At 48.6% G+C, this 27,337-nt stretch overlaps 1 protein-coding gene across 1 annotated transcript; it reads left to right on the plus strand.

Moving 5' to 3' along the window:
* Window positions 1-51: 51 nt before the first annotated feature.
* On the plus strand, window positions 52-27,229 carry prkcea (protein kinase C, epsilon a). The gene is made up of 15 exons (XM_076033494.1): window positions 52-1,391; window positions 13,054-13,117; window positions 17,377-17,542; window positions 17,768-17,802; window positions 18,761-18,849; window positions 18,934-19,063; window positions 19,175-19,317; window positions 19,526-19,628; window positions 20,398-20,618; window positions 21,494-21,667; window positions 21,765-21,919; window positions 22,776-22,914; window positions 23,579-23,767; window positions 25,471-25,617; window positions 25,830-27,229. The coding sequence occupies exons 1-15, from the start codon at window positions 1,047-1,049 to the stop codon at window positions 25,977-25,979; spliced, it is 2,250 nt and encodes a 749-aa protein (XP_075889609.1). The 5' UTR covers window positions 52-1,046; the 3' UTR covers window positions 25,980-27,229.
* The last annotated feature ends 108 nt before the right edge of the window (window positions 27,230-27,337 follow it).

Here is a 27,337-nt window from a genome sequence, read left to right on the forward strand (position 1 = left end):
CACACACACACACACACACACACACACACACACACACCTCCGTGTCTTTCTTCTCTCATCCGGCGCAGGGCCCGGCAGCGAGGGTGACGCGTTTTGCGCATTTCCTGCAGCTCGCGCTCACTCACAGGACTCACGAGAGCAGAGTGGACGGGAAACGGAGGGGGGCGCGCGCAAGGACTGAAAAGAGGAGGAGAAAAAAAAAAATTCCAAACGGGTTTGAAAGCATCGTGATGTTCTCGGCGGCGGCGCCGAGCCCGTCAAACAGGCGACCAGGACACCAAAAGATCTTTGGGTTCCGCTGAGCACGCGCAATAATATCGCGGCGGCGGCGCGAGGACGACGCCAGGGAGATTATCCCGAGAGGAGCCGCGAGCGAGCGGCGGGGAACGGAGCTCCAATCCCGGATGGCTAGGCGCGGCTGCTCGCTCTTTCTCCCACCCTGACCCGGGCGAGACCCCGCACACCATTCACCAGAGCCAGGCTGCGGGTTCTCCTGGCCGAGCTGAGCCGAGTGGAGTTGGCGAACCGTCCAGCTTCCCGTCGCCGCCGCCGTCCCGCTCGGACGGTGTGTTTCCGCCGTCCCTCCTGTCTGGCTCGCGACACGGACCGTAAACAAACCTTGTAGCCGCCCGCCGCCCGGCTGCCTGGCTGGCTGGCTGGCGGAGCGAGCGGCGCTGCGAGTCTGTCCGCCGCCTCTCTGCCATTTCCCCCCAGTCTCCCATCAGCTGTTCCTGTAGGCGCGAGTGTGTGCTTGTGATTTGTGTGTGGACACGGTGTTCTGCCATGGCTGTAGTCGACTGAGAAGCCCGAAGGAGTCCAGCGTCATTATGGGATGTAGCAGGACTGTGCAGTGACCCTGCTCATTGGAAGGAAACACTCCGTGCACAGGAGCAGGAACAGGCAGGCGAGCCTGAACACACACACTCTCTCTCTCTCTCTCTCTCTCTCTCTCTCTCTCTCTCTCTCTCTCTCTCTCTCTCTCTCTCTCTCTCTCTCTCTCTCTCTCACACACACCTTTGCTCGGAGACACACAGAAGCTTGCAGCCATGCCGGTGTTCAGCGGCCTCTTGAAGGTGCGAGTGTGCGAGGCGGTAGACCTGAAGCCCACCCCGTGGGCCCTGCGCCACGCCGTGGGCAAGAGTGGCTCCTTCCTCCTGGACCCCTACCTGGCTCTGAACCTAGACCAGACCCGGCTCGGCCAGACGGTCACCAGGACCAAGACCAACAGCCCCGCCTGGCACCAGGAGTTCTGCACTGAGGTCCGCGAGGGACGAAGCCTGGAGCTGTCTGTGTTCCATGACGCGCCCATCGGATACGACGACTTTGTGGCCAACTGCACCATCCAGCTGGAAGACCTGCTGCAGAATGGCACCAGGCACTATGAAGACTGGGTACGTGCTCTGTGTGTGACTGTTATTGTTTGTTCTGCTGGAACCACGGGGGGGGGGTGGAGGTTCCCCTGGCCCTGAAAGTGAGAGGTTGTATTACATTTGCAGCAGGTAGTAGTAACATGTGGTAACAAAGGTCAGGTGAGATGTTACAGACCCACCTGGGTCATACTACAGTATGAACAGTGTGGGAGTGATTCTTGCTGATTCTGTGGCAAACATGGGGCAAGGCAGGGTATGTTTTTTGTGACCTACAGCCACAACGTGTCAGAGGGACAGAGTTGGGGTGAGTGAAGTGTTTGGGGTGGAGAGTTTGTCCCCACGCTCTATCAGGAAAAGTGTGAAGAGAACATGTACACAAATGTTCTGGTTTGGTCCTGACATGGACTCCCATGATGACCCTCAGTCTGCGCTACCTGCGGATGCTCAGTCTCCACACAGTTGCTCTGGATCAAATCTCCATCTAGATTGAAAGGACCCCAATTTTTGGATGAGTTTATTATGAATGATACCAAACCCCTAACAATTTGCATTTTTTTAGTGGGCCCCTCAGTGATTACAATATTTGTTAACCATTCAGGATATTTAGCTGCTTTGGCAGTAGATTCCAGGAGTATCTGCCACTTAGACTGCTTCTCTCCCACCTGTCTTCATTTCCTTCGCAGTGTAGTTGACTTTACCTTTACACAGATGGACACTGTGTTATTCTGCAGCTTTTGGTCTCCTAATCTGCAGGATCTCTCTGTTAATGGCAGCTGCTTGGATACATACCTGATCAGATTTGGACATCACAGGTCCACCATACCATCGTCCTCTCGTAGTTCCTCAAATTCCTTCTGCCCCTGCACAGTAGCATTAAAAGCATTTTACCCCACCTTTGTGTTCTTGTCATGTAATCTGATTTGCTTTGAGACTGTGATGCTTGCCAGCCACATGGAGCTGCATTTATATCAGGGATAAAGAGGCATTTGTTTTGGGCTGTTCTGGTTTCTCATGAAGCGATGATGTGTAGATGATAAAGGAATCTCCATTGTCAGTTTGTTGCAAAGAATTCTAGCATCCGCCAGGCACCCAGGTCTGGCCGAGGCATATCTCCAGCCAATCAACGACTCCAAATTTAAAGGTCCAACATCTCACATATATAGGGCCGGTTACAATCAGATGTTCTTCCTATCAGTTTTCTTGTTACTCTGAACAAAGATCCATACATCCTGTGACCCTTAGGGTCATTCTTCTGACCAGCCTCAGCCTAGGAGTGTCCCCTATTAGCACAGATCACATGTATAACTCATGTTAAACATCCCTTCACAGAAAGAAACCATATGACCGATCAGTCACTACAGGGCTCTGCAAGTTTTGTTTCAAGTTTTACCATGTGACGTTGGCACCCACTCAGGCTGAGCGGTTGTGCGGTATATCACATTACTGCCAGAGGTTATTTCCAGGGACTTCAATAACACAACAGTTGTCTAAATGTTTTTAATGTTGTTTTGAAGACCTTGCAGTGCCGAAGCTTAAAAAACAGGCCCCGCTGCCAGTTGGATTAACATATGACCGTGACGTAATCTGAAAGATAGAGGAAACAAAAAACGCTCATCGTTGCAGCTCTCAAATTTGGACTGAGCCGTTTTTTATGGCGTCGTTCTGTTTTGGGAATGGATCGTAGAGACGTGACGTGAAATCATTGATGAAGTTTGCGGACAAATGTAGGTCAAACCAAAACACAACAGTATGGGTTGTTTGGATCAATGAATTGTTATGTAATCCAGTATTATAATCATATCAGTGTCATTATTTCTAGTTAATACTATGTTCCACATATTATTAATTAATATTCTAAAATCTTATCCAAATACTCCTGGATCACAAATCCTAACTATAAGACTTCTTGTTATCTGCGGCCCCGCACCTCTCTGGCCCTGACGGAAGGACCTTTAATAGCAAATGAGAAAGAGCAGACTGGCAGTGGGAGCCACTAGAAGTTGTGTATTTGTAAAGTCACGTCGGTTAACTTATGTATGCAAGATCTCACGTTCGTGGAATCGTGATGGTTAGTGCTCATGTTTAGGGCCCTGTAAGTTCAGCAGTCACGGTTTTTGGGATAGAATCGTGCATTTGGTGGAAAATATATCAAGAATATCATGGAAATGTCTGTCAGTTTGCATTTTGAATGTCCAGGGGAACAGTTATCAGGGGAGAGCATTCCAGTGGGGCGGTGCCACTGCAGTGCACCACCCACCCACCCCGGAGACGTTGAACACTCCCCGTCCCATGCAATGTCAGCATGCCCAGACAGAACCAGCAAAATAATCCACAAAGTTTGTGTGAAAAAACACAAAAAAAACCACACAGTGTTGCACGTGCAGTGAAAATGAAAATGATTTGGATGGAGGATCATATTGTCAAAAATAAGTTTTTTAAAAGTGTAAGATGTTAAGATTGAGAAATTTACCCACCACCGCTTGCCCGAACACAACTGTTATTCAAGTGTGACGTACACAGGCACACACACACACACACACACACACACACACACACACACACGCATACACACCTCATCCCTCAGCCAGCCGTCTACACAGTAAGGTCAGTGTGTATAGATCACTCTGTTGATTGACCACATCCCATCGATCAGCCAGCCGGGGTCGTCGATGCTGCTGCCTCACAGCGTCACCGTCCCACACCACCCTTCCCCCACCCCTGTCCTGCCTCCCTCCTCACACACACACACACACACACACACACACACACACACACACACACACACACACACACACACACACACACACACACACACTCCTAATCGATTCCCCTTGCATCCTCCTTACATTCATCCCCTCCGTCTCCATCGTCTTCCTCTCCCTATGTGGTGCGTCTTCCTTCCTTCCTCCCTTCCTCTTTCAGCAGCTTCCTCCGGTATCCCATACTATCACAGACCATGTGCATGAGTCATCTGCAGAGTGGGAAGGATGTCGGATTCGGCGTGGAGCCAGCGAGCGGTCCAGAGACATTCACACATTGTCCACTTGTCGTTAATATGTGAATTACACCCCAGTCACCGGGTGCACTGCAGTTACCCCTGGGAGTTCAGTGACACAAATGTGTCTAGTAGTGTACACTGTGTGATTATTATTTGACAGTTTGTATCACCACAGCAAAACAACAAGAACAAAAATACATTAAACAGGCATCATATAATAATTCTTTTGCACAGGAAAATCTGTTTCCACGACGAACGAAAAAATCTTCCTTGGATGCTTGGTGCAAATATGGCCATCAAGATAAACTGAATCTTCAGCACTGTCAGCTTTTCTTGGTTTACAGCCTTGTTTGGCTTTGTTATCTTGCTGTGCCGAGGGTTTTGTGAAGCCATGGCACGGTGACATGCGGCCAAGTGTGGATAACAGATGGACCACGAAACCCACTGTTGATTAGTCCATCAGTTTTCAACAGACCAAAATATCTTGTCTAGAAATGGCTACATTGCCTCTTCGCCTGACCTGACGTGCCGTGGGAAAGTGTTTCCCGGTTCCCTGTATTTTTGTCACGCATCCATCTGTTAAAAATCTTCTAGGAAGCGTTTTGGAAGAGGAGGCAAATCAGGAAAGGCTGTCAGAATCAACATCCTGCCAACGTACCGAAAGCCGACCAGCCAGATTTGCAACGCTGTTAGTTTATGCTGTGCCGCTTCATGCTTGAGGCTTCCTTCTGTTGCTGTGAGGTGAAGCATCAGCTTGAGGATTGCTCATCACGTGAACTGTGGCCTGTGGCTACCTGCTGTGCTCTGCCGCGTCAAACGTAATTCTTGCGACTTGCTGACAAAGGAAGTCCCTCGCTGTCCTTTAAGAAGTTCCCCTATAATACAAAAGCAGCCAAACTGTGATAGAATTGTCGACATCTTTGGCAACTATTATAACTCAGAGATGACTGGTCGTCTGTGGTGTAGCAGTTTCTTCTTGCTTTTGTCACAAACTGACCTATATGCACCCATCAGTCATCATTAGATCCAGTGAAAGACTTGATTGACTGTCGACTAACTTTTTTTTCTGTGGCGCTTTCCGATGCACATTCACGTGATTGCATGGGCTGCCACCTGGCACTTCCTGCTCAGGATGACCTGTGACCTTGTATGTTTTCAATGAAAAAAAAAAAGGATGTTTCTGATCAAAGACTTGCACCTCCCGCCGCTGAGACACTACAACGACTGAGGCTTTTTTTTGTACCTTGTCTGTCTTCTCACTTCCTCCGCCCTCCTGCTGCTTCACTCATCTCATCTCATCTCATCCCGGCACCGTTACTCAGAGAGTACCCACTTTCTGTTCCCTCTTGTCTCCCGCCACCACCACCACCACCACCACCATCTTGCCCCGTGATGCATGCTCATGTGGACCCCAGGGCCAGGTTGCTGCACTGTGCTAGCGGTGAAATATTAACCAGGCTTTGATGCCTATTAATTGTCCCGCTCGGTGATTGAGATGCTCGGCGGAGCTCGTCCCCATGGCGACAATGGCAGCCGTCCCCTTGGCGACAGCCTCTCACCCACAAAAACACCGGAGAGGGAAAGAAGAGGAGAAGGGGGGAGTTGGTGGAGAAGCACCTGGGGAGGAATTTGGTTCCTTCCGCAATGAAGGTGTTCGAATCACAGCACCCGGGGGAAACCATCAGAGGATTTTCTGAATCTGTTCCAAATGTTTCACATATTCATGAGGAAAAGAAAAATGTTATGAAAAGTAGAGGGATCGTGATTGGACACAACTGTTCAAATCCATTAGAATTTTAACCAGTTGAAACCAGTTGCAGCTAGTTATTAAATATTTTGCACGAAGAAAAGCCTTCTGTACTTTAGTTCTTTCTTCTTTGGCATGAAAACTTTATCCAGTCTGATAAAACGGCTAACGGCAGCATCCTTGCTAACAGTTTGTGACAGTGGCTGGGCTTTTGGTCATTTCCTGTGTTTCACCTGTCTTCTTCTGCGCTTTCTAAAAGGGAAAGCCTGCCGGAGCCACTTCCTACTTTTGTCTTTTGTTTACGGAAGCGCAGACCAAAACCTGCCTCAGATTGAACCTCTGTGACGACGGACCTGATGAGATTTAGGGGTCGCGTTACATCAGCAATCCACCGCTGCATCATTAATGTCCTGATCCTCACAGTCTTTTTTGCTCTCCAGCGCCACTGCCGAACCTGTTGTGGCAGTTTGTCGGTTCAAACCCTCCGTACTCACGCCTTCAGCGTGTTCAGACTAGTCGGACTGTGCCGGCACCCTGGTGGCACGATTGTACCGCCAATCACCCTTCTGTACCACATGGGTTCCAGCCCCGACCACTCCTCACCACCCTGTCAGCTCCTTCCCAGTGTTTGTCAGGACAGACCCCCACCTCTCCGGATCGGGTTTATGCTGAGACAGATTTGGAAAGGGCGGGTATGTTTGTATGTTTGCAATATATGTCTCGGTCGGTGCCGTATGTCACAAACTGGCATCTAAAAATGTCAACGGCGCCAATTTTTTATAAGACAATGAGACGCTGCTGTTGGTTGATGTCTGTCCTTCAAACACAAAGACGCTACCTGCCAAGAATTGTGTTTCACAAACACGGCCTCCATATAGAGGTTAGCCGCGTGCCAGCGTAAACAAAGCTGCTTCGGTGCCTTTCCTGCGGAGGCTGTGGTATGTCAGAGACTGAGCAATGCAAGGGATGATTACACTGTCCAAACAGGAAGTCGGTTGTCTGCCTTTCACCCCTAAACAAGCTGGTTAGAAAACACTGAGCAACGCCTATGTGATGAATGTTTGACCCCCCACGCCCCGCACGCGCCCGTCTTTTGCCAATGCAGCCGGTGGTCGTTGTAACTTGTAGCACTGTTGCGTGTTTTGGTTTTGGGTTGGGGGCCCTTTGTTTCCTTTGGCATAATGTGTCAGGAACCCACTGGGTTGGTTAACAGCAAGGGCAGTCCATTGATTATAAAAGTGACAAAACCCGCCTGAGGTAACACACCCACTGCCTTTGAACTGGCAGAAACCACGGGCAGGCTCCACTGGAAGAAAGGCGCTCGGTTGAGGTACAGCTTCAGGGAGAAATCTGATTTGGATTATCCGGTCCAACGCTTCGTCAGCTTTCTCAGCTTCGGCTCTCCGGGTGCGACCTGGTGCAATCACTTTGTTAGCACGCTGGCTAGCTAATGTGCCTCCTCAAGCTAACACCAAAGTCATTGTTATTATTGTCGGCTCCGTTTCAGTGCCGCCACGTCGTACCGGTGAAAGTTGGTGAAGGGGTTGCAGCCACCTGTTTTGCAGACGGACGGCTTTTAATCCACTTCACTCATAGTTCCGATTAATGTGATCACTTGTCCCGGCCCCTGTGTGGCGCTGTGCACAATTATGTAAGCGAACAAAAAAGCCACGATCTCTCAACACAACCTCTCCTCCGACTCAATTGATTGTGTTGTGGGGAGCGCGGCAGTGTGCCACTGCAGTCACATGACCGATTTGAGCTATTCGAGACGTGACGAGCTTGCTGAAGCCAAAATCTTCTTGCTCGGCTCTTTCTGACCTGCAGGCGCTGAGCTTCACGACAAACGCGGCGGTGAGCTGTGGACAGGAAGTGTGTGTACATGTCAACACAATAGGCTGCAGGTTGTGACGACTCGTTGTGGGAATCGCTGACCACGTGGTTGCAGCGTTTTCTGGCGAGCTCAGGCGACCTGTCAGACACCGACTGAGGAGTTTCCATTAGAAGTCAGAGGACAAGGACTTGAATGAAAACAGAAAAGAGGAAGATGATAATCTCATTTAAAAAAAAAAAAAAAAAAAAAAAGTGAAGCTTTGATTGAAATTTGTTTGAATCCACCTGAAAACTGATCAGTGGAATTCACTCCAGGTATTGATAAATCATCATTAATACAGTGGTGGAAAAAGTTTTGGGATGCACTGTATTGTTGTAAGAATTGGTCTGAAGCCTCCAGTTTGTTTCAGTGCAGACACAAACATTGACCCACATGCTGCACGTGCTGCACTGTTCCGTCCAGCTCGCAAGTGGATGTTTCAGCAGGATGACGTCCATGGCAAGGCATCCAGAGTACAAGACAAAAACTACAAGAATTGAGCTTTCTCAGCAATAAAAAAAACCCCCAGACAATCATTTCCATTTGTTTGTTTGCCGCTGATGCCTGAAACACATGCAAAAAAAATACTCTGGCAAATATTTTAATGACAACAATTGGGATTGATTACAATTTTAAGGGTGTTAAAAAAAAACTTGCTTTCACGATACCTTCGAGTGAGTCCCGTGGGAGGGCAAAAAGAAAATTGTATCATTTTGCTTCCCAGTTCAATTTTGATTAAATGCAGTAATTGTTTTAAATGAACATCCATTTGACCCAGTTTGCGAAAGCCAAACAAACAAAAAGGAAAAACAAATCGCCTGACACAGGGGAACCGTTCATCTCCACCTCACACTCAACAAGAAGCTGAAAATTGTGTTTTTGCCTTTTCTTTATTAACACTGAATTCATTTTCAAACCGCTGCGGGTGAAAAACGCCTCTGCGAAACCGCCGTCCTTGGCCAGGACCAGACCGTCCTGCGAGGTCCTGACCCGGTTGTCCCTTTTCTTTTTTTATATCCTGTGCCCCAGACTCCGTGGTTACATCAAAGGCTCCGCCCCTTTTGTGAGCGTTCCGATAAGTGGGGCATGCTGGACTTAAGTTGTTGCCTCCGTGATAAAGAGACAAAGACGGTAGGCGGCTTCACCCTCCGCTGCCAAATCAGGTCAACAGTTTGGTGCCGTGCGTGCTGGGAAGCCAGTGGCCGGGGCCTGGAGGCGGGGGTGCGGGAGGCACGGCGCTTGTGTTGGGGTTACGACCCCTCGCATGCATGTGACAAGTGTCAAGTGTGCGCAGACATGAAACTGTTGTCGTGGTTGATTGAAGGACAGTTTAAGTCTTTTAAGATTTAAACCTGTCCATTAAAAACAAACAAAACAAAATCTGAGCTCTTCCTGATGGGACATCATGCAGTTTCAGCGGTAGCAGGTCTCCAGGTTGCTGTTCCCGGCCGGATGTCACATGCTGTGACATTAACGTGTGGCCAGTAACCGGCTGCAAAAATAAAGCACAAAGCGGCTCGGATTACAACACACACACACACACACACACACACACAGGCGTCCTCCGCTGTTCGGGACGCCATTAATATAATACGTCTTTACGTAACAATGTTTACAGCTTATGCCCGGAACACAGATATATTTAAAGAAGCCTCGGCCACCAAAGTATGAATTTTTATTGGGTGGTCTGTCAAAAGTTTCATGGTATTGTTTGGTCAAATTCACCTGTTTCATGGAAGGGAAAGATTTTGTGCGCATGTCTGAAAAATAAGCTTTTGGAAAGGGAAAAAAAACAACCCACAATACACCTCTGTCCAGTGAAACAAAGATCCTGCTGCTGATTGCTGCTACGCTACATTCCACCACCACCAGTAGCTCACACAGTGGAAGCTAACTGCCTATAGCATTGTCCTCGAACTGCCTGTAGCCCTGTCTGCTAACTGCCTGTAGCACCGTCTGCTAACTTCATGGAGCACTGTCTGCTGTCTGCAGCATTGTCTTCTCACAGCATGTAGCATCGTCTGCTAACTGTGTGTATCATTGTCCTCTAACTGCATCTAGCATTGCCTGCTAACTGTCTGTAGCATTGTGCTCTCACTATCACTATCTGCTAACTGTCTGCGCTGTTTCTCTGCTGATTACCACTTTGATAAATATTTTAATTCGCTCTAATCTGGACCATCAGCATGCTGGGATCCACACCATGGGTACAAGCAGCGCCGGCACACAGCTCGGCTCGGCCCGGCTCGGCTCCTGTTACATTATTAGCCGTCTGTGATGTTACATTAAAACTGCATGACTCCCATGCTGTGTCACTCAGCACGGGCCTCCTCTTTCCCCTCAGTGTGCGTGTGGACATTCTTGACTCGCTGAACAAACGTGCAAACACACACACACACACACACACAAACCAGTGTTAGGGTGCGAACACGGTCAAGCTCACTCTCGCTCTCTCTCATAGCCTGAAAATGTGTTATTTGACAGATGGATGTGGGAGGCTGTCACCGAACCCAAACGCTCCTGAGAGAGACACAGCGAGTGTGTGTGTGTGTGTGTGTGTGTGTGTGTCTGGACAGAGCGCGGAACCCAAGCAAAGTGGGAGGGACCATTGGGGGTGGGGGGCGGGGGAGTTGCGTCCCCAGTATTGATAGAGCGAGTGGCTTCAAGTATCCACGTCTGCCTGGCTGAGTGCTGCTGCACACTGTGTGTGTGTGTGTGTGTGTGTGTGTGTGTGTGTGTGTGTGTGTGTGTGTGTGTGTGTGTGTGTGTGTTAAACCTCCATGTGTGTTTAATGCTCAACTCTGTCTGAAGTCCATGTTAAAAAAAACCCAACCCAGACACTAACTCACATGCACCCACACACACGTGTATGTGTGTTGCTGTGTGTGTGTGTATGTGTGTGTCTGGCTGTATCAGCGCTCTAACTGGGCTAACAAGATTAATGAGCTAAACTAGATTCTCAGTCCCTTCGTGCTCTTGTCTTGTGTTGTGGCACTTCTGTGTGTGTGTGTGTGTGTGTGTGTGTGTGTGCGCACGCGTGTGAGTGAGCCTGAAGGCCGCCCGCTTAAATCCAAGTCACGAGTTCCATGCCGCCGGAACAGGAGGTGGCCGGCGTGGCCAAGATCACCTGCGACAGTGGCGCTGAAGGTCTCACAACTGTCGGTTTAAAAGCAGTCGACAACACTGTTACACAGTTGCGTCTCTGCGGCCTCAGTGCGATGTTTCACAGCAGAGACCTTCAGGCTAGAACCCTCCACCCGCTGCAGTAGAACACGCACTACTGCAGCCAGCCACTAGGTGGAGGGGAGCGTATAGCAGCCACTGTGGGAGCAGATCCTGAACTTGGCCAAAGGTTCTGACTAAACATTAAGCGGTCACACTGCAGCAGGTTCTGCCCTCTGACTTTCTGACCTTCAGTGAAAGAGAAGAGAAAAAATATTGTTGTTTTTCGACCTTGTGGCGTCACGTGACCCCAAACTGTCCAAGCTGCTTGTTTTGGTTTCATTACGTTCACCTGTTTGTTCAGAAACACGTCTGAAAAATAAGCTGTTGGAAAGGCAAAACCTCACAAAAGTCCTGCTACACATCACTGCCTGCTGCTAGCCCACACGGTGGATGCTAACCGCGTGTAGCATTATCCGCTAACTGCCTGTGTTGCTGAAACCTTACAACTTAAATGTACAAAATGTGGACTTTCAGTGTAAAAAGACTCAAAGCCAGTGACTGGTGTGTTGAATGACGCTGTTGCGAAGCATGTTTTTTGTTTTTGGTTCAAAAAAGAGCCAGTTCCATCTTTCCTGCACCGTTACGCAAGAGGTGACATTTGTGGATTAGCGCCTCATTTTCAAGGGTAGACACGAAGAATCCCACCGGTGTTTATGGGTCACAAATCCCGCTGTTACGTCGACGGCCGGCCGGCGATAAACGGATGATACGACTTTTGTTTGCCGTTGGACCCGTCTGCCAACAGGACGTCGGCGGCGAAGCGCTTCATATTCTGTCCATTTATAGATCTTCGCTTTTCATCCTGAGCTGCAGCAGAGCAGCGTCAGCCTCACACCATCAACTAACCCCCAAAAATCTCCACACAACAGCTGGTTTATTCTTCAGATTGCTGCTAAAACTGCAACAACAAAAAAAATGATCAATTATCAATTTAGCTCTCTGTTTGCAGCTAAAATTGCAAAAAAAAAGGTCCAGCAATTATTATTTGGGCCTCTGGTTGCAGCTAAAACTGCACACAGAGGGCTGTTTGCAACATAAACTACAAAAACCATCCTGGAATAATTGATTTAGCCCTCTGTTTGCAGCCAAAACTGATAACCTTCATTTGGACTTTCCATATGTTTGCAAGGAGACTAAAAAACGAGGTGGCGGTCTCAGAGGGCTGAGCCAAGGGTTCTTGTGGTCACCGGCCCCTTGTGACATCACAAGTAGTGACTTATTCGCTGGCGTGTTTAGCGGCCTACAAGCTAACGGTGGTCCACGCCATCGGCGTTTGTTCTCCTTCACTTTGCGCCGCTCGTCCACGCCGCCGACCCTCGGCAGCTTGTTGTGCCGCCGCCCGTGTGCGAGTGCGACTGTTGCATAAGAGGATCGGCTGCAGCGCCGCAGCTTAGCGGAGGATTTAAACTCTCCTCCAGCTCTCTCTCTCTCTCTCTCTCTCTCTCTCTCTCTCTCTCTCTCTCTCTGCCACCCTGCTGCTGCTCTCCCTCTCCACCCGCTGCCGCCCAGTCTGAACTGCGTCGCATGCGTCACTGATTGTTTCCTGGAATTGTGCGTCTGCGAAGCCGATTGGTCCTCCTTCTCGGTAACTTTAACGAGTTTCTGCATTAAGAGATTTTCATTTGAATTTGTGAGACCAGCAGGAGGAGTCAAAGCTCCTTCAGGTACAAATCTTTCACATTTCATCAGTGAGGCTGCAAATGACGTCATTATTCCAGGTCAGAACCCAAATCACAAGCAGTGACGCCCGCTTCTGGCTTCCATCAGTAGGGAAATCAGACGGAAATAAAAGCAAAAAAGAACCCTGACCCCATCACTCACTCGTCTGTGTCTCCCCCAGATCGACCTGGAGCCAGAGGGGAAGGTGTACGTGGTCATCGACCTGTCCGGGTCCTCCACAGAAGGTAATCACAACACAGCACAACACAACAGCACACAGCACTAATGAACCAGGATGAATGAGAACAAACACAGTGAAGGGTTGCCAGGTCTGCCATGCAGGCGGAGGCTCCCGGTTGACGGCACTCGCTGTCCGATGGAGCGGAGCCGCCGTCAGTACCTCCCCAGGCCTCTAGAGGGAGAGACTTGCTGCCTGTTTCTGGTGACGTGTGAGCCTCAGACAGCCAGCTGCAGGTTTTTTGTCCCGGCAGTGACTCGACACAAACTCCGTCCTGCTGCTTTCCAAACAAAGTTTGCACTAAGTCACGCACAGCTCAGGGAACCAGCCCTTGCTGATGTCACAAAGGTTGCTGATACCTCTCGGAGGTTTGTGACCACACCCCCAGCGGGCCAGGTGTTGGCTCCGCCCTCTGAGAACGCCCTGTTTATGCCCCCTTCCAAACAAGCAGAAGGTCGAAGCTGACATCAGGATTTCGTTTTGTTTTGTTTTGTTTTTTTAATTGTTTTTTTATTCGCCGGAAGCTGTTCCATCACAATTCCACGATGCTCCAACGTTAAAAACAGATTTATTGCTGGTCACAGGAGCCACTTTTTAAGAGTGTAGTTCGTCACTCCCTTCATTTTCTCCCTCCCTTTGTTTTCAGCGGATATAAACACCCACAGCAACTGCTATCTTAATTATCCAGCGCACACGCACACGCACGCACACACACACACACACACACACACACACACACACACACAAAGGCTCACTCGAGACTCGGCACCAAGGATTTTCACCTGCACCCGTGTGTGACATCATAACTGCTTATAAATAGAAACAGCCCTCTGCCCTGCAGCTGCCAGAGTGTGTGTGTATAAATACCTGTACGTAGAAGTATACATAATATATTTGTAAACATAGAATTATACATGTATATTTGTATATGCGTGTATACACACACACACACACGCACACACACACACACACACACACACACACACACACACGTATATCTGTGTTGCTCTGTAGCACAGTGGACAGTTGAGTGTGTGTGTGTGTGTGTGTGTGTGTGTGTGTGTGTGTGTGTGTGTGTGTGTGTGTGAAAGCAAATGAAGAGAGCAGGAGCAGCAGCAGCAAACAGAGAGAGTAGAATCTTAAAATAGCAGGTGAGATTGAGCCACGGATTATACACACACACACACACACACACACACACACACACACACACACACACACACGCACACACGCACGCAGACTGGAGCGTCCGTGTCGTGCCCTCATCGTCGATGATTGGACACTCTGCTGTGACCTCATGGCCCTGTCCCCGCCCCTCTGCCCGCCCACTGCTGAACTTCCCTGCAGAGTTCAGCAGGCTGGAGAGCTCCTTGTGTTTCTAATGTACGCTGATAAAACTGCACTGCTGTATGTGTGTGTCTGTGTGTGTGTGTGTGTCTGCGTGAGTGTGTGTGCGCACGCTGCTGATAGGAGGATGGAGAGACGGAGGGTGAAAGAACTAGAGGAGGTGTTATTTTTAGCAGACTGACTTTTTTCTCCCTGCCTGCAATCTGTTCCCCTCGGCAGCTCCGAGGACTCGTTTTTCATCCTTCATCCTTTCTTTCTTTCTTTCTTACTTTCTTTCTTTCTTTCTTTCTTTCTTCCTTCTCCTCTGTTTTCCTGCCCCTCCATCTTTTGTCGTCCGGTGGGAAGCAAACAGCAATAATCTGACCTAATCTCACCATCTGTAATCTTTCCCTCTCTTTTCCCACATTCCAGGCCCCGCCTCTTCCTCCTCCCTCTCCTCGTCCCCCTTCTCCTCCTCCTCCTCCTCCTCCTCCACCTCTTCTCCTTTTCCCCTTTTAGAATCACAATCAGGGTTCTCAATCTGTCGCTGTTCTCCCTCCTCTTCTGGAACGTTCTTTATTTGTTTATTTTTTTTGGTCAATGGTTAATCTCTTGGGCTCGTCAGCACCTCGGCAGCTTTTCACTCCCGCTGAGTTCATCCTGTCACGAATAACGGCAACGTTATAGATAAATCATCAAATCATCTCTGCGTTCCACCCGCTTCCTTCTGATTTCCGGTGAAACTGCCTCACAAAAACGACAAAAAAAAAAAAAAAAATCAAAAACAGAAAAATGTATCTAAATGCAGAGTGCAGCGGTGCATTTAGCCCTCTGTTTACAGTCAACCTCTGCTAAAACTGATGCTTCTTTGTGACTGACTAGTTGACAGAAGGTGTGACCTTTAAATGACCTTTATTAGTGCTGAAGTGGAACCTGGCACTTTTCTTCTTGTCCTCCTTCGGCTCTGACTGTAAGCAGAAGGAGCATCGTTGTTTTTTTCTCTTTTTTTATGTCACATTTTGTCGTCGTCATCACCACCTGCCTTTCAGCTTTTTTGTGTATTTTTGTTGCTTTTTTTTCAGTTTGAGTCGGTGAACTTGTGTTTCACGCTGTCGCCGGCAGCTCCTGGACAGATGGATGATGTATTATGTAAAACAAAGCGATCCCAATAATGGCCTGTTAAGCTGCTGCTGGTGGCGAACACACACACACACACACACACACACACACACACACTCACACACGCAGGGTCCCTAGACAGTGTGCTGTCTGTAATCAAACTCTGGAGAGTCTCGGCAGTAACCACATCTACAACAAGCCCAGGAGAGGAAGACAAAGTAGGACAGGATGACTGTGGTGTGTGTGTGTGTGTGTGTGTGTGTGTGTGTGTGTGTGTGTGTGTGTGTGTGTGTGTGTGTGTGTGTGTGTGTGTGTGTGTGTGGGAGTCAGAGTGGAGGTGGTTCTCTCGTTTCGAGGTTGCCCTCCGAAAGCGTTTAGTGTTTCCGGGGAGATGCAGCAGCAGAGCGGCGACCAGCTCAGAGGAGGAGGAGGAGTGTTTTAATACGCCGTCCTTCATTTTTAGTTGCCCACACATGCAAGTATAAATAGCCAGTATGCACGCACACACACACACACACACACACACACACACACACAGGCAGAAGGGCGCACGCATACACACATATGCATGCACAGGGCTCTGGTGGGTGTGGGGTGTCTGCAAGGAAAATAGGAGGAGGAGAAAGGAAGTGGAGGAGCGAGCGTCCATCCATCCGTCCATTCATCCATCTAACCATCCATCCGTTCTCCACCAACATGATGCACGCTTCCATTTTTAAACAAACCTGCACAGGATGTAAAACAAGATACACACCACCACAGCAGTGCGCCTGACTGCCAACAGACACCTTGCTGGGTTTCAACTATTAGTGATGACCAACACACCCCCAGGGTGACTGTGCACGCCTGCTGGTGCCACTGTCCACACCTGCCCATCATCCTCCGGGGCCGACACTCCTCAGCCACTTATAATACAGCAACATTCGTTCTCAAGCACAATTGCAGCGATGCCGATGCCTGCGTGCAAACTTTTTTTGACTGGTGGCCAGCAATGGGTTTTAAAATGTGACCAAGTGGCCGGAGCAGCAGCAGATGGATGGAGTGTGTTGGTGATACGCCTCGTAGGAGGGAAAAATATACCATGGGGTGTGTAGAAAACATGGGCCTTAAAGTCAATTGAAAATGAACAGAGCAAAGTTACAACCCAATCAGTGTCTTTGAAGCCCCACCAGGGTGTTTAGCTCTTTTATGAAATGACTCTCAAAACACTGAAGAATGGATGAAGTACAGCTATTTTATGACTTAGTGACTATTATTATAATTTCTTCTAGTTTTGCGGGCCGGATTAGAAAGCTCAACAGGTCCCATAGTTTGACCATGCCTGCTCAGCAAACACTGATTGTGTCAGTTTAATTACATTATAATTCTGTGTTGTTGTTTGTTTTTTGTGGGGGGGTGGGGGTGGGGGTGGGGGGTGTTTATTGGCTGATCCAGGCAGGTTTAACCCGCCCAGTCCAGTTAGTTCATTTATCAGCCTTGAGATCTTTGTTTTATTTGTGTAGTTCAGTGACCTTTTGAAAGAGCACCCCCTGCTGGCCTTCTGCAGGACTCCATATAATACTCCAAAAAGCGCCAGCCACCTGGCCAGCAACATCTTGCTGAACGCACCTGTCCACTTGTTTCTTCTTCTGGCCTCTCTGGCCTCTCTGGCGCCCTCTGCTGTCACTAACTCTTATATGTTCACCAGTTGGACATCGCCAGCGTTCTTTTCCTTCCAGCTGCAGCCAATGTGTGATTTGCGTCATTTCTTCTTCTTTTTTTCTCCATCACCAATTATGCCAATAAATCTGAGATATTTGCATGTTTTTGTTTTTTTTGCAGCGTCGGGTACTAACGACAATGAGGAGCGAGTGTTCCGCGAGCGGATTGGTCCTCGTCGGAGACAAGGCGCCGTCCGCCGCCGCGTCCACCAGGTCAACGGGCACAAGTTCATGGCCACCTACCTGAGACAGCCCACCTACTGCTCCCACTGCAGGGACTTCATCTGGTGGGTGCACACACACACACACACACACACACACACACACACACACACACACACACACACACACACACGCTACAGCTCTGTCTTAGGTTGACTTAACCAACCACAGAGGAAACGCTGACTCTCTCTCTCTCTCTGTGTGTGTGTGTGTGTGTGTGTGTGTGTGTGTGTGTGTGTGTGTGTGTGTGTGTGTGTGTGTGTGTGTGTGTGTGTGTGTGTCTTTGACAGGGGCGTGCTGGGGAAGCAGGGCTACCAGTGTCAGGGTGAGTTTGCTTCCCTTTCAAACGCTGTGTCGTGTTTTTATGTAAGCGGGAGGATTAAAGGCTGAGTGACAGCTGTGATTTAGTGGGTGACAGCAAATCACAAAGGGCTGTATATTAACAAAAACAAAATAAAAACAAAACAACAACAACAACAACCCACAGCTCCCGTCCATTGTTTCAGTTTTTGCTGAGATTGAAATTAGAAGGAGCTGCAGTGGGATGTTGTTGACAGAAGAGGAGCAGCGCTGAGGGTAAAACTCAGCAAACTGAACGTCTTCTGTTTCACCCTGGTGCACATTCCCTTTGTTTTGTTTTTTTGGTTTTTATCGAAATGTGCTGCTGCTGCCCAGCTCAGATTTTCCTTTCACAGTGTTTGTTAAGTAATGTTTACAAAACAGCGTTAATGTTGTAATAATGAAACAAATCTCGTGTCTCTCTTTCACCTTTGGCTGCTGCCAGACTTAAAATACTGACAGCAAAGCAGATCTAATTGAACTTGTACTGTAGTTTGACATCAATATGTGTCCAAGACAGCAGTTCACGACATCTGTGTTCTTCGTCTTCTTCTCCTCCTACTCCTCTTCCTCCTCCTCCTCTTTCCCCCACTTCTTCTTCTTCTTCTTCTTCTTCTTCTTCTTCTTCTTCTGTCCTCTACCGCTGTTATAAAACACAAGGCAGATTTTCCACTTTTTTTCCATCGGCTTGAACCAAAAGAATGAATTCTAATTGGTGTTCTTAACTGATTACAATTCTTGCTTTAATTGTTGAAATTTAATTCCAGTCAGTTTTAACTTCAGTCATGTTTAATTCGAGTCAAATTTTGTTCTTTGGCTTCTGTGAGTGATGCCAGACACATCCCTGTCTTTTCCTGCCGCCAGAGCACAACACAGCTCATCTGATGCCTTTTCTTTTTCAATTGCTGTCGTTGTTTTTTTATTGCATTCTTTTCTTCTTCTAGTGTGCACGTGCGTCGTCCACAAGCGCTGCCACGAGCTCATCATCACCAAGTGTGCCGGGATGAAGAAGCAGGAGGACACGTCAGAGGAGGTGCTCAGTCTGCACACACCTTTCAAAACTGCACTGTGGCCTCTGTGACCTTCTGTGACCCTCTGTGTGTGTCGCCCCCTGCAGGTGGGTTCGCAGCGCTTCAGTGTTAACATGCCTCACAAGTTCAGTATTCACAACTACAAGGTCCCGACGTTCTGCGACCACTGCGGCTCCCTGCTGTGGGGCCTCATGCGGCAGGGCCTGCAGTGCAAGGGTGAGTGCCATGTACACCTGCACACCTGCACACCTGCACACCTGCACATTTGCACTTCTACACAGCCGCACACCTGAAACTGACTCCCTGCGTCTTTCCCACTGCCCACAGTGTGTAAGATGAACGTGCACCGACGGTGCGAGACCAACGTGGCTCCCAACTGCGGCGTGGACGCCCGAGGGATCGCCAAGGTTCTGTCTGACCTTGGAGTGACCCCTGACAAGATCTCCAACACGGCTCAGCGCAGGAGGAAGGTAAGCAACCATTGGCTGGGAAATGCAAACGCCTCGTCCTTCTCTTCTGTAGCAGTGTTGTGTGAAAAGACACAACACAACATCACGGATTTGTGTGTGTGTGTGTGTGTGTGTGTGTGTGTGTGTGTGTGTGTGTGTGTGTGTGTGTGTGTGTGTGTGTGTGTGTGTGTGTGTGTGTGTGTGTGTTTGTGTGTGTGTGTGTGTCCAGTTGACTCCAGGGCAGGACCCTCCTCAGTCTCCTCCAGAACTCTCCCAGTCTGAGGAGAGCAGCTTCAGCCCGCCGGCCGTCCCCACCTCCCCCTCACAGCAGGGTAACTCTCACACACACACACACACACACACACACACACACACACACACACACACACACACACACACACACACACACAAGCTGGACTGTACATGTGTGAAGAAAAAAAAGTATTTGGACACTTGTATGCATTTGTGATTTGAGTTTTCTTATTTTGTCTGATTGAAAATTAACAACAATATTAGTTCTCTATCTGTTTGTTTGTGTGCCGAGTCTGCCAAATGTTTAATGACAATAATTGAGAGTTAGTAAAAAATTTAAGCGTGACCAAAAACGTTTTTTTCTGCCTATATATTTGTGATGTATCAAATATTTATTTTACCTGTATAGCAGCCTCGTGTGTTAAATGACCAACAAACACAGATGCACATATTGATTCAGTGGAACAACTTTGGAGAATTTTGGACCGTACGGCTCCTTGGAAAACTCTTTTTTTTTTTAAAGATTCCTGTAGTTGTTGCCTAATTCTGAGGCCGAAGCGAAATCTTCGAGCCGCCCACTTCCACCAGTTGGTCATCACAGTTAGTCATCTTCTTCTCACTCGCTGTGTGCCGTGAAGTACAAGTGAAGTTTTCGTGCTGTGGAGGTGAAAAAAAAAAAAAAAAAATCACATTTTCTGGGTTGAAACGAAACGTGTCCTCACCGCCTGAAAATCTATGAAAAACCAACCAGAAACAAATGTGAAGCAACTAACAGGAAGTGGTTTTGCTTCCTCACGTCTGATTGACCTCTCTTTTTATATCACCCCTCTCCCCCGTCGCCGCCCACAGACTTGGCAGGACTGGAGCGGCTGCAGGGGGCGCTGACGCTGGACCAGCAGGGGGCGCCGCACTCCTCCTCCTGCTCCTCGTCCTCGTCCTCCTCAACCTCAACCAACTCCTCCTCCTCCTCTTCGTCCTCCTCGGCCGGCAGGGAGAACGGCCAGGTGCAGAGGCGCAGCCTCAAGGACTTCAACTTCATCAAAGTCCTCGGCAAAGGCAGCTTCGGCAAGGTGGGTGGGGAAAAGGCTTCTGAGTGAGGGCGTGGCCTCTTGGTGTATCACGCGTCATCCTCATGACTGAAGATGTTGTTGCTGTTTTTTAGTTGTTTTTTTTTAATCAACACAGACAAAAATAATATTATGACTGACAAAAAAAAATTATCTGGACCTTTAATGAAGATATTTGGAACTGCCCATTAGTCCGACCGCCCATTAGGGTTTGGGTTGGGGTTGGGAGAGGTCGGACCAATGGGCAATTTGTTGGACTAATAGGAGGTTGGATTAATGCCATGCTCCTGAGGATATTGAGCTGTTGCTACAGTTTTTTATTTTATTCTATTTCAGAAAGCATACATTCCATCCGGTTTAGCTGCTAAAATATTGCATGTGTTAGACCTTTAAGGAGGATCTGGATCTAGATATGGGTCAAAGACCTCGGTCGTCACTCAAAATTTAAAGTTTCCGAAAGTGTCGTGTTTTGAAGGCTTCAGTTTCCCACTGGCATGTTTTGTTCAGCTGCTGCCTTTGATTGTTCTGCCGAAGTGACTGAAAGCTCCTGATAGTCTGACGTATTATGATGCCATTGATCAGCAACAGCTTCGTTGTAGTGTTAAAATACTTTTTTTTCATGCAGCAAAACAACCCTTTGTCTCTGAAGTTCTTATTAAAAGTAGAGAATGCAGCTTTTTTCCTCCAGTCATTCCTCCAGTGAGTGATGTGTTTTCAGGCATGTTAATCACTGAAGAAAAGACAAAATTCTCTTAGTTGTTTTTACCCCACACTTTCCCACTAAGAACACACTCAGAATTCAAATCAGAATTGGATCCAAACTTCATTTTAAAGCCTTCAATTCAGTTCTGCACCGGCTGGGTCGCTCTGTGCCGCAGGTGATGCTGGCGGAGCTGAAGGGGACGGAGGACGTCTACGCCGTCAAGGTCCTGAAGAAGGACGTCATCCTGCAGGACGACGACGTGGACTGCACCATGACGGAGAAACGCATCCTGGCCCTGGCCCGCCGACACCCCTACCTCACCCAGCTGCACTGCTGCTTCCAGACACGGGTGGGTGCGCACACACACACACACACACACACACACACACCCACACACACACACGCACCTGCTCGGGCCTCTTACCTTGATGTCTGCTGGTCTGCAGGACCGCCTGTTCTTCGTCATGGAGTACGTGAACGGAGGAGACCTGATGTTCCAGATCCAGCGTTCCAGGAAGTTCGACGAGGCTCGTTCCCGCTTCTACGCCGCCGAAGTCACCTCAGCCCTCATGTTTCTGCACCGCAACGGCGTCATCTACAGGTGAGCCAGCTCCCCGTGTGTTTTCTACTCGTCCGTGCGGACGAAGCCAAGGCGAAGGATCATCATGCGTGATGAGGATCATTTTTTGCAGAACACTGGAATTCAAATAGGTCTTCAGTCCTCATATAAACGCAATGACAACAGGTGCAGAAAGGTCCAGGTGGGGTCTGTAAGATCTGAAGATGAGGAGAGAAGAAGAAGAAAGTCAAAAAAGATGAAGAAGAAAACCCAACTTCCGCACAACTTTACCGCTAATTTTAAAGTTCTAAAATGAACTAAGTGCACATACAGAATTAGATGTTGTAGAAGAAGAAGAAGAAGGAGAAGAAGAAGAGCTGGTCTTCCACCTGGTAGACAACCGGGACGATCAAGGAGTGCTTTTCTTTAGTTTGTGTAGGTTCTCCTCATCACCTGCCGTTGGTGTGTGTGGATACAGACAAGTTCTGAAGTTGCTGCAGTTCACAGGAAACAGGAAGCCACAGATGATGTTCATGATGGTGGCGATTGTGGTGATGAAGATGATGATTATGATGGTGGTGATGATGATGATGATGATGATGATGATGATGGTGGTGGTGATGGTGATGGTGGTGGTGATGATGGTGATGATGGTGTAGATGATGATGATGATGATGATGGTGTTGATGATGATGATGATGATGGTGATGGTGACGGTGGTGATGATGACACAGTTCCATCCTCCAGAAGGCCGATGACGACGCTCTTCACACTTCAGCTTTGCTCCTCACAACTTTCTCAGACCTGCTTTGTCCAATGAGAACGACGCGCTTCAGACAGCAGGTGGCGCTGACTGTGTCCTGTCTCCCCCTCCACCCTCTCCTCCCTCCCGCCACAGGGACCTGAAGCTGGACAACATCCTGCTGGACGCCGAGGGTCACTGCAAGCTGGCCGACTTCGGCATGTGCAAGGAGGGCATCATGAACGGCGTGACCACCACCACCTTCTGTGGCACGCCGGACTACATCGCCCCTGAGGTGAGGGCCGCCTCCTCCATCCTGAGGGCTGCAGGGACTGGGAGGAGTTTTATGACATCATCAGCAGGAAGCTTTAGGCTTTTTCTGCATTTTCAGATGCGTTGCTCTCAAAGTCGTTGCACATTCAGCTTCGTAGCAGAAAAACAGACAAATGTTCATCTTTAGGGTCTTGGATAGTTGAGTGAAAAGCAGCAGCTGGACTGTTTCTTGGTCCTTGCTCTCCAATCCAAGACCTGGATGATCGAGGACCTTAGTGGATATTCATATATGGAATTTAGAACTTTGGTGTTATTTTTTTTTCTTTCTTTTTAAAAAAGCAGTTTGTTTCTCTCGCTGTTGCCTTCATCTTTTCTCACCAATATTTGTCATTGGACGTCAAACTTTGGCTTTAACACACTGACTGTAGCAGTAAACCTGGAAAAGTTTTGCCGTGTTTCGTCCTTCCGTCTCGTCTTCAGCTGCAGACAAAGTCCCACATCCTACACGACTCTGGAGAGCTCTCTTCTGCTTCTCACTTGCTGTAGTTGTAACTCACAGACTGTATGATTCAAGCCCTCTGGGGACGTTCCTGGAGAAGAAGTGCCCAGACTTCCTGTGGTTTCCAACCTTCTCCTCCCCCTCTTTTCCCTCCTGGCTGTTAAAGTGTGTTGCTGGTGTCGTTCAGATCCTGCAGGAGCTGGAGTACGGAGCCTCTGTGGACTGGTGGGCCCTCGGCGTGCTGATGTACGAGATGATGGCCGGCCAGCCGCCGTTCGAGGCCGACAACGAGGACGACCTGTTCGAGTCCATCCTGCACGACGACGTCCTCTACCCGGTGTGGCTCAGCAAGGAGGCCGTGTCCATCCTCAGAGCGGTGGGTGTTTTTTTCCCTGCATTGGCACAGTTAAGTTCAGTCCTCCTGCTCCTGCCTCCTCTGTGAAAACGCCGTCCAGGAGGCTACGATTTTTAGGGCTCAGGTGTTGAAGATGCAGCTTCACACACCGTGGAGAAGAGTGTGAATCTGTCCTCAACCCGAATTTTTTGTATTTGCAAATATTTGTGTTTTGAAGTTGAATTTGGAAAAAAAAATATTATATGAAGATAGAAAAACACCAAAATGGATCCATCAGACACAGATTTTGTTGCTATTGTTTGTGTCTGAGCGCACGTCAAGCCGCCTTCAGTCAAACTCTTCACACACGTCAAGATTTAGGCCGTGAGGATGTTCCACTTCCCTGAAAAAAAGGCTTCTAGAATGTGAATTTATTGATAAGCAGGAAGAATGTTGAATTGTTTAGCTGTTATTGGTTTTTTTTGGGGGGGGTAAAGCACTGCGTAAAAGCGTGACATCTAGTGGTGAAATTATATATAATATAGTGCCTTTAAGCAGCTGTGTACGCTGACTACGGCTGGACACTGAATACTGAGTTTCCAGACTTTAACCTTTATCTCCCCTCAAATCAGCTCTTATTTAAAATCACGAAACAGTTTAATCTGTTCCCGTCATTCACGCTCGCAGCCAGTGAATCAGCTGCTGCCACTGACACTCAGGTTTGGGCCATTCACTATGTTGTGGTGCCAACAACAACAACAAAAAAATCCCATGTTGATGATGACGGCGGGAGAGTCAGTGAGCGAGGTGAGAGCGATCGCAGAACCATGGTGGGTAACAAAAGTGCTCTTCAGCGGCGGAACAAAGAGGCTCCAGTTAGTAACGGCGACGAGCGACTGACCCCGAAATCCACGCCGCCGCTGCTGTCGCTGCGCTATTATTAGCACCCAAATGCTTCCTGCTTGGCTCCGGCAGGCCGCCTGGCTGTTCCTGTCCCGGGCCGTCTGCTGGATTTAAACTGCAGCAGACTCTCCATAGTGTCTCCGAAAACTCCCGCAGTGAAGCGAGATGTGTTCCCTGGTGTGTCTTCACTTCTTCTACCTGCTCCGTGGTGACAGGAAGTGAATGTAGGTTACGGTTTTCGAGTCCCAGACTCGCTAATATCAGTTTCGTGCGGTAGATTTGTCGTAAATAATCCGCCATGGTTCCTCTCCAATACAGATGATAGTTCCACTACTTCCTGCAGCTATAGATATTCTTAAGTAAAAGGGCTGATCTTTTGGAGCTGAATGACTCGGCAGGATTTCTACATCAGTTTTTTTTTTTTTTTTAAAAACCAAAACATTTTCAGTCTGCACCACAGCAGAGAGAAACACGACTATGGCGCTTTGTGGAATAGTTGCAAAAAGCCTCACGGATGTTTCAAGAATCAGACCCAAGGTTTTGAAAATCAGCCCTCTGTGATGTCACAAGGGGCATCAGCCAGGTGTTAGCTCTGCCCTCGAGGAATTCTTGTCCAGTACGGCGGAAGGCTGACAGCAGAGGGCTAAACGAGCTGTGTGCAGTTTTTCGGATACTGATTAAACTGCTCCACTAGAGGGCAGCGTGCAAAATAAAATTGTGAAAATGGATTGAAATAAACAGCGGCGGAATTACAATAATAATAACAATTGAAAAGCATTTATTTAACATACCTGTGTGTTTCTGTATGTCTGTGTGTGTGTGTGTGCGTGTCGTGTGTCCAGTTCATGACCAAGAACCCGGCCAAGCGCCTGGGCTGCGTGGTGAGCCAGGGCTGCGAGGAGGCCATCAAGACTCACGCCTTCTTCCGGGAGATCGACTGGGTCCTGCTGGAGCAGAGAAAAGTCAAACCGCCCTTTAAACCTCGCATCGTAAGAGCCAACGCAAAACTCCCCCACACACAACTCCGCACACACTGAGCTGACGCACACATTTTGTCCTGACTGCTGAGAAACACGAAGACGCAATTCATCTGCATAACATCTGGAAAATACAGTTCCCTCACGACCACCAGGTGGCAGCACAGCGCTTCTCCTGACGACCCCCCCCCCACTGTGCCCGTGTGTGTTGTGTGTCTCTGCAGAAGACCAAGCGGGACGTGAACAACTTTGACCAGGACTTCACCAAAGAGGACCCGGTGCTGACGCCCACCGACGAGGCCATCGTCCGTCAGATCAACCAGGACGAGTTCAAAGATTTCTCCTACTGCGCGCCGGAGGAGACGCACACCTAACACACACACGCACACGCACATGCATGCACACACTCAAACACACTCACATACGCACGTGCGCACGTACACACATACACACACACACACACACACACACACACACACACACACACACACACACACACACACACACACTCCCTTGAAGCTCTTGGTTGTTGTTACTTTTAGAATCTTCTTTACTTGCATTGTGCTGTTCTTGTTGCCTGGAAATATAGTATAAAAAATATGACTAAGAATATGAACACACACACACACACATATTCACTGACACTGACACTAATGCTGTTACACTGCAAGCACAACTTGGCACACAAACACACACGCTTACTCTCTCTCTCTCACACACACACACACACACACACACACACACACACACACACACACACCTACTGGTCTCCCCCCAGCCGTGAGGACAGTCGGGTGTGCGCTGGGCGGGGCCGCCTGTACATAGCCTGTGTGGTGTGGCTGTATCGTGTCGGTGTTGTCTGCTAGTGACGGAGTGTGTTGGCTACAGCATGGACGACAACCCCACCGTGTTCTTTGTGTCCTCGTCGTGGACCAGTTAGGGCCAAATACCCCTTGTGCAATACCCTGACTATCTATATATATAAATATGAATATATATATTTTACTCTTTGTTTGTTTGTTTGTTCAAATGTTATTTTTATTTTTGTTTGTTGTTTTTTTTTCTGTTGTTGTTGGATGACTCGACAGTTTGTGCTCACAACTCTCGCCCCCCCCCACCCCTTCTCTGTGCTATCAATCCAGTGACAGGCTAGTCGGCTAATTACGCGGGTGGTCCCTCATCCTCCACCTGCTCGCGTGTGTGTCCCACCGGCCAGAATGTGCCGGCCTCAGGGGGCGCCGTTTCGTCTTCATGAATGTACATTTTACCTGCTCGTGAATGCATCGTCCCCTCCCTCTCCTCTGTCTGCCTCGTCTCGCCACTCTTTCGACCAACAGGGGCCCAGAATCAGTTTGTGGCTGCAGCTTGTTGAAATGAAAAACGTCTGTCAGCGTTATTTGTGTCCCAGATGGCAAAAAAAAAACTCTTGTATTACTGTTACTCTCGTGTTACTGAGTATTGAACAGCACAAAAAAAAAAACACTCGGAAGTGGCGCAACGGCTGTTAGCACGCCAGCTAACATTGGCTAGCCGACACATTTTAAAAGTGTTTTAACATTGTCGTGTTTGGTGTGTGCGTGTGTGTGTGATAAATTGTCGTCTGTTTGCAGTTTGTCATGAAAAATTATTGGAAAAAAAATTATGAAATTGTCACTTCTGGTAAGTGCGTAACAATTGTGCCGCAATTAGCTTGACTGACTGGCCGTTTGGGACACAATAGCCCCGCCCCCAC

Source organism: Nelusetta ayraudi, unplaced genomic scaffold (genome assembly GCF_046127955.1).
Source record: "Nelusetta ayraudi isolate G7.1 ecotype Tasmania unplaced genomic scaffold, CSIRO-AGI_Nayr_v1 ptg000042l, whole genome shotgun sequence".
NCBI classification, from domain to species: domain Eukaryota; kingdom Metazoa; phylum Chordata; class Actinopteri; order Tetraodontiformes; family Monacanthidae; genus Nelusetta; species Nelusetta ayraudi.

Excerpts from the sequence above, each read along its gene's own strand:
- prkcea (XM_076033494.1), top strand. The coding sequence starts at position 1,047 with ATGCCGGTGTTCAGCGGCCTCTTGAAGGTGCGAGTGTGCGAGGCGGTA. Across the intron at positions 17,803-18,760 it reads GCAGGGCTACCAGTGTCAGG|TGTGCACGTGCGTCGTCCAC; the intron begins GTGAGTTTGCTT and ends TTCTTCTTCTAG. Across the intron at positions 23,768-25,470 it reads CCGTGTCCATCCTCAGAGCG|TTCATGACCAAGAACCCGGC; the intron begins GTGGGTGTTTTT and ends TCGTGTGTCCAG.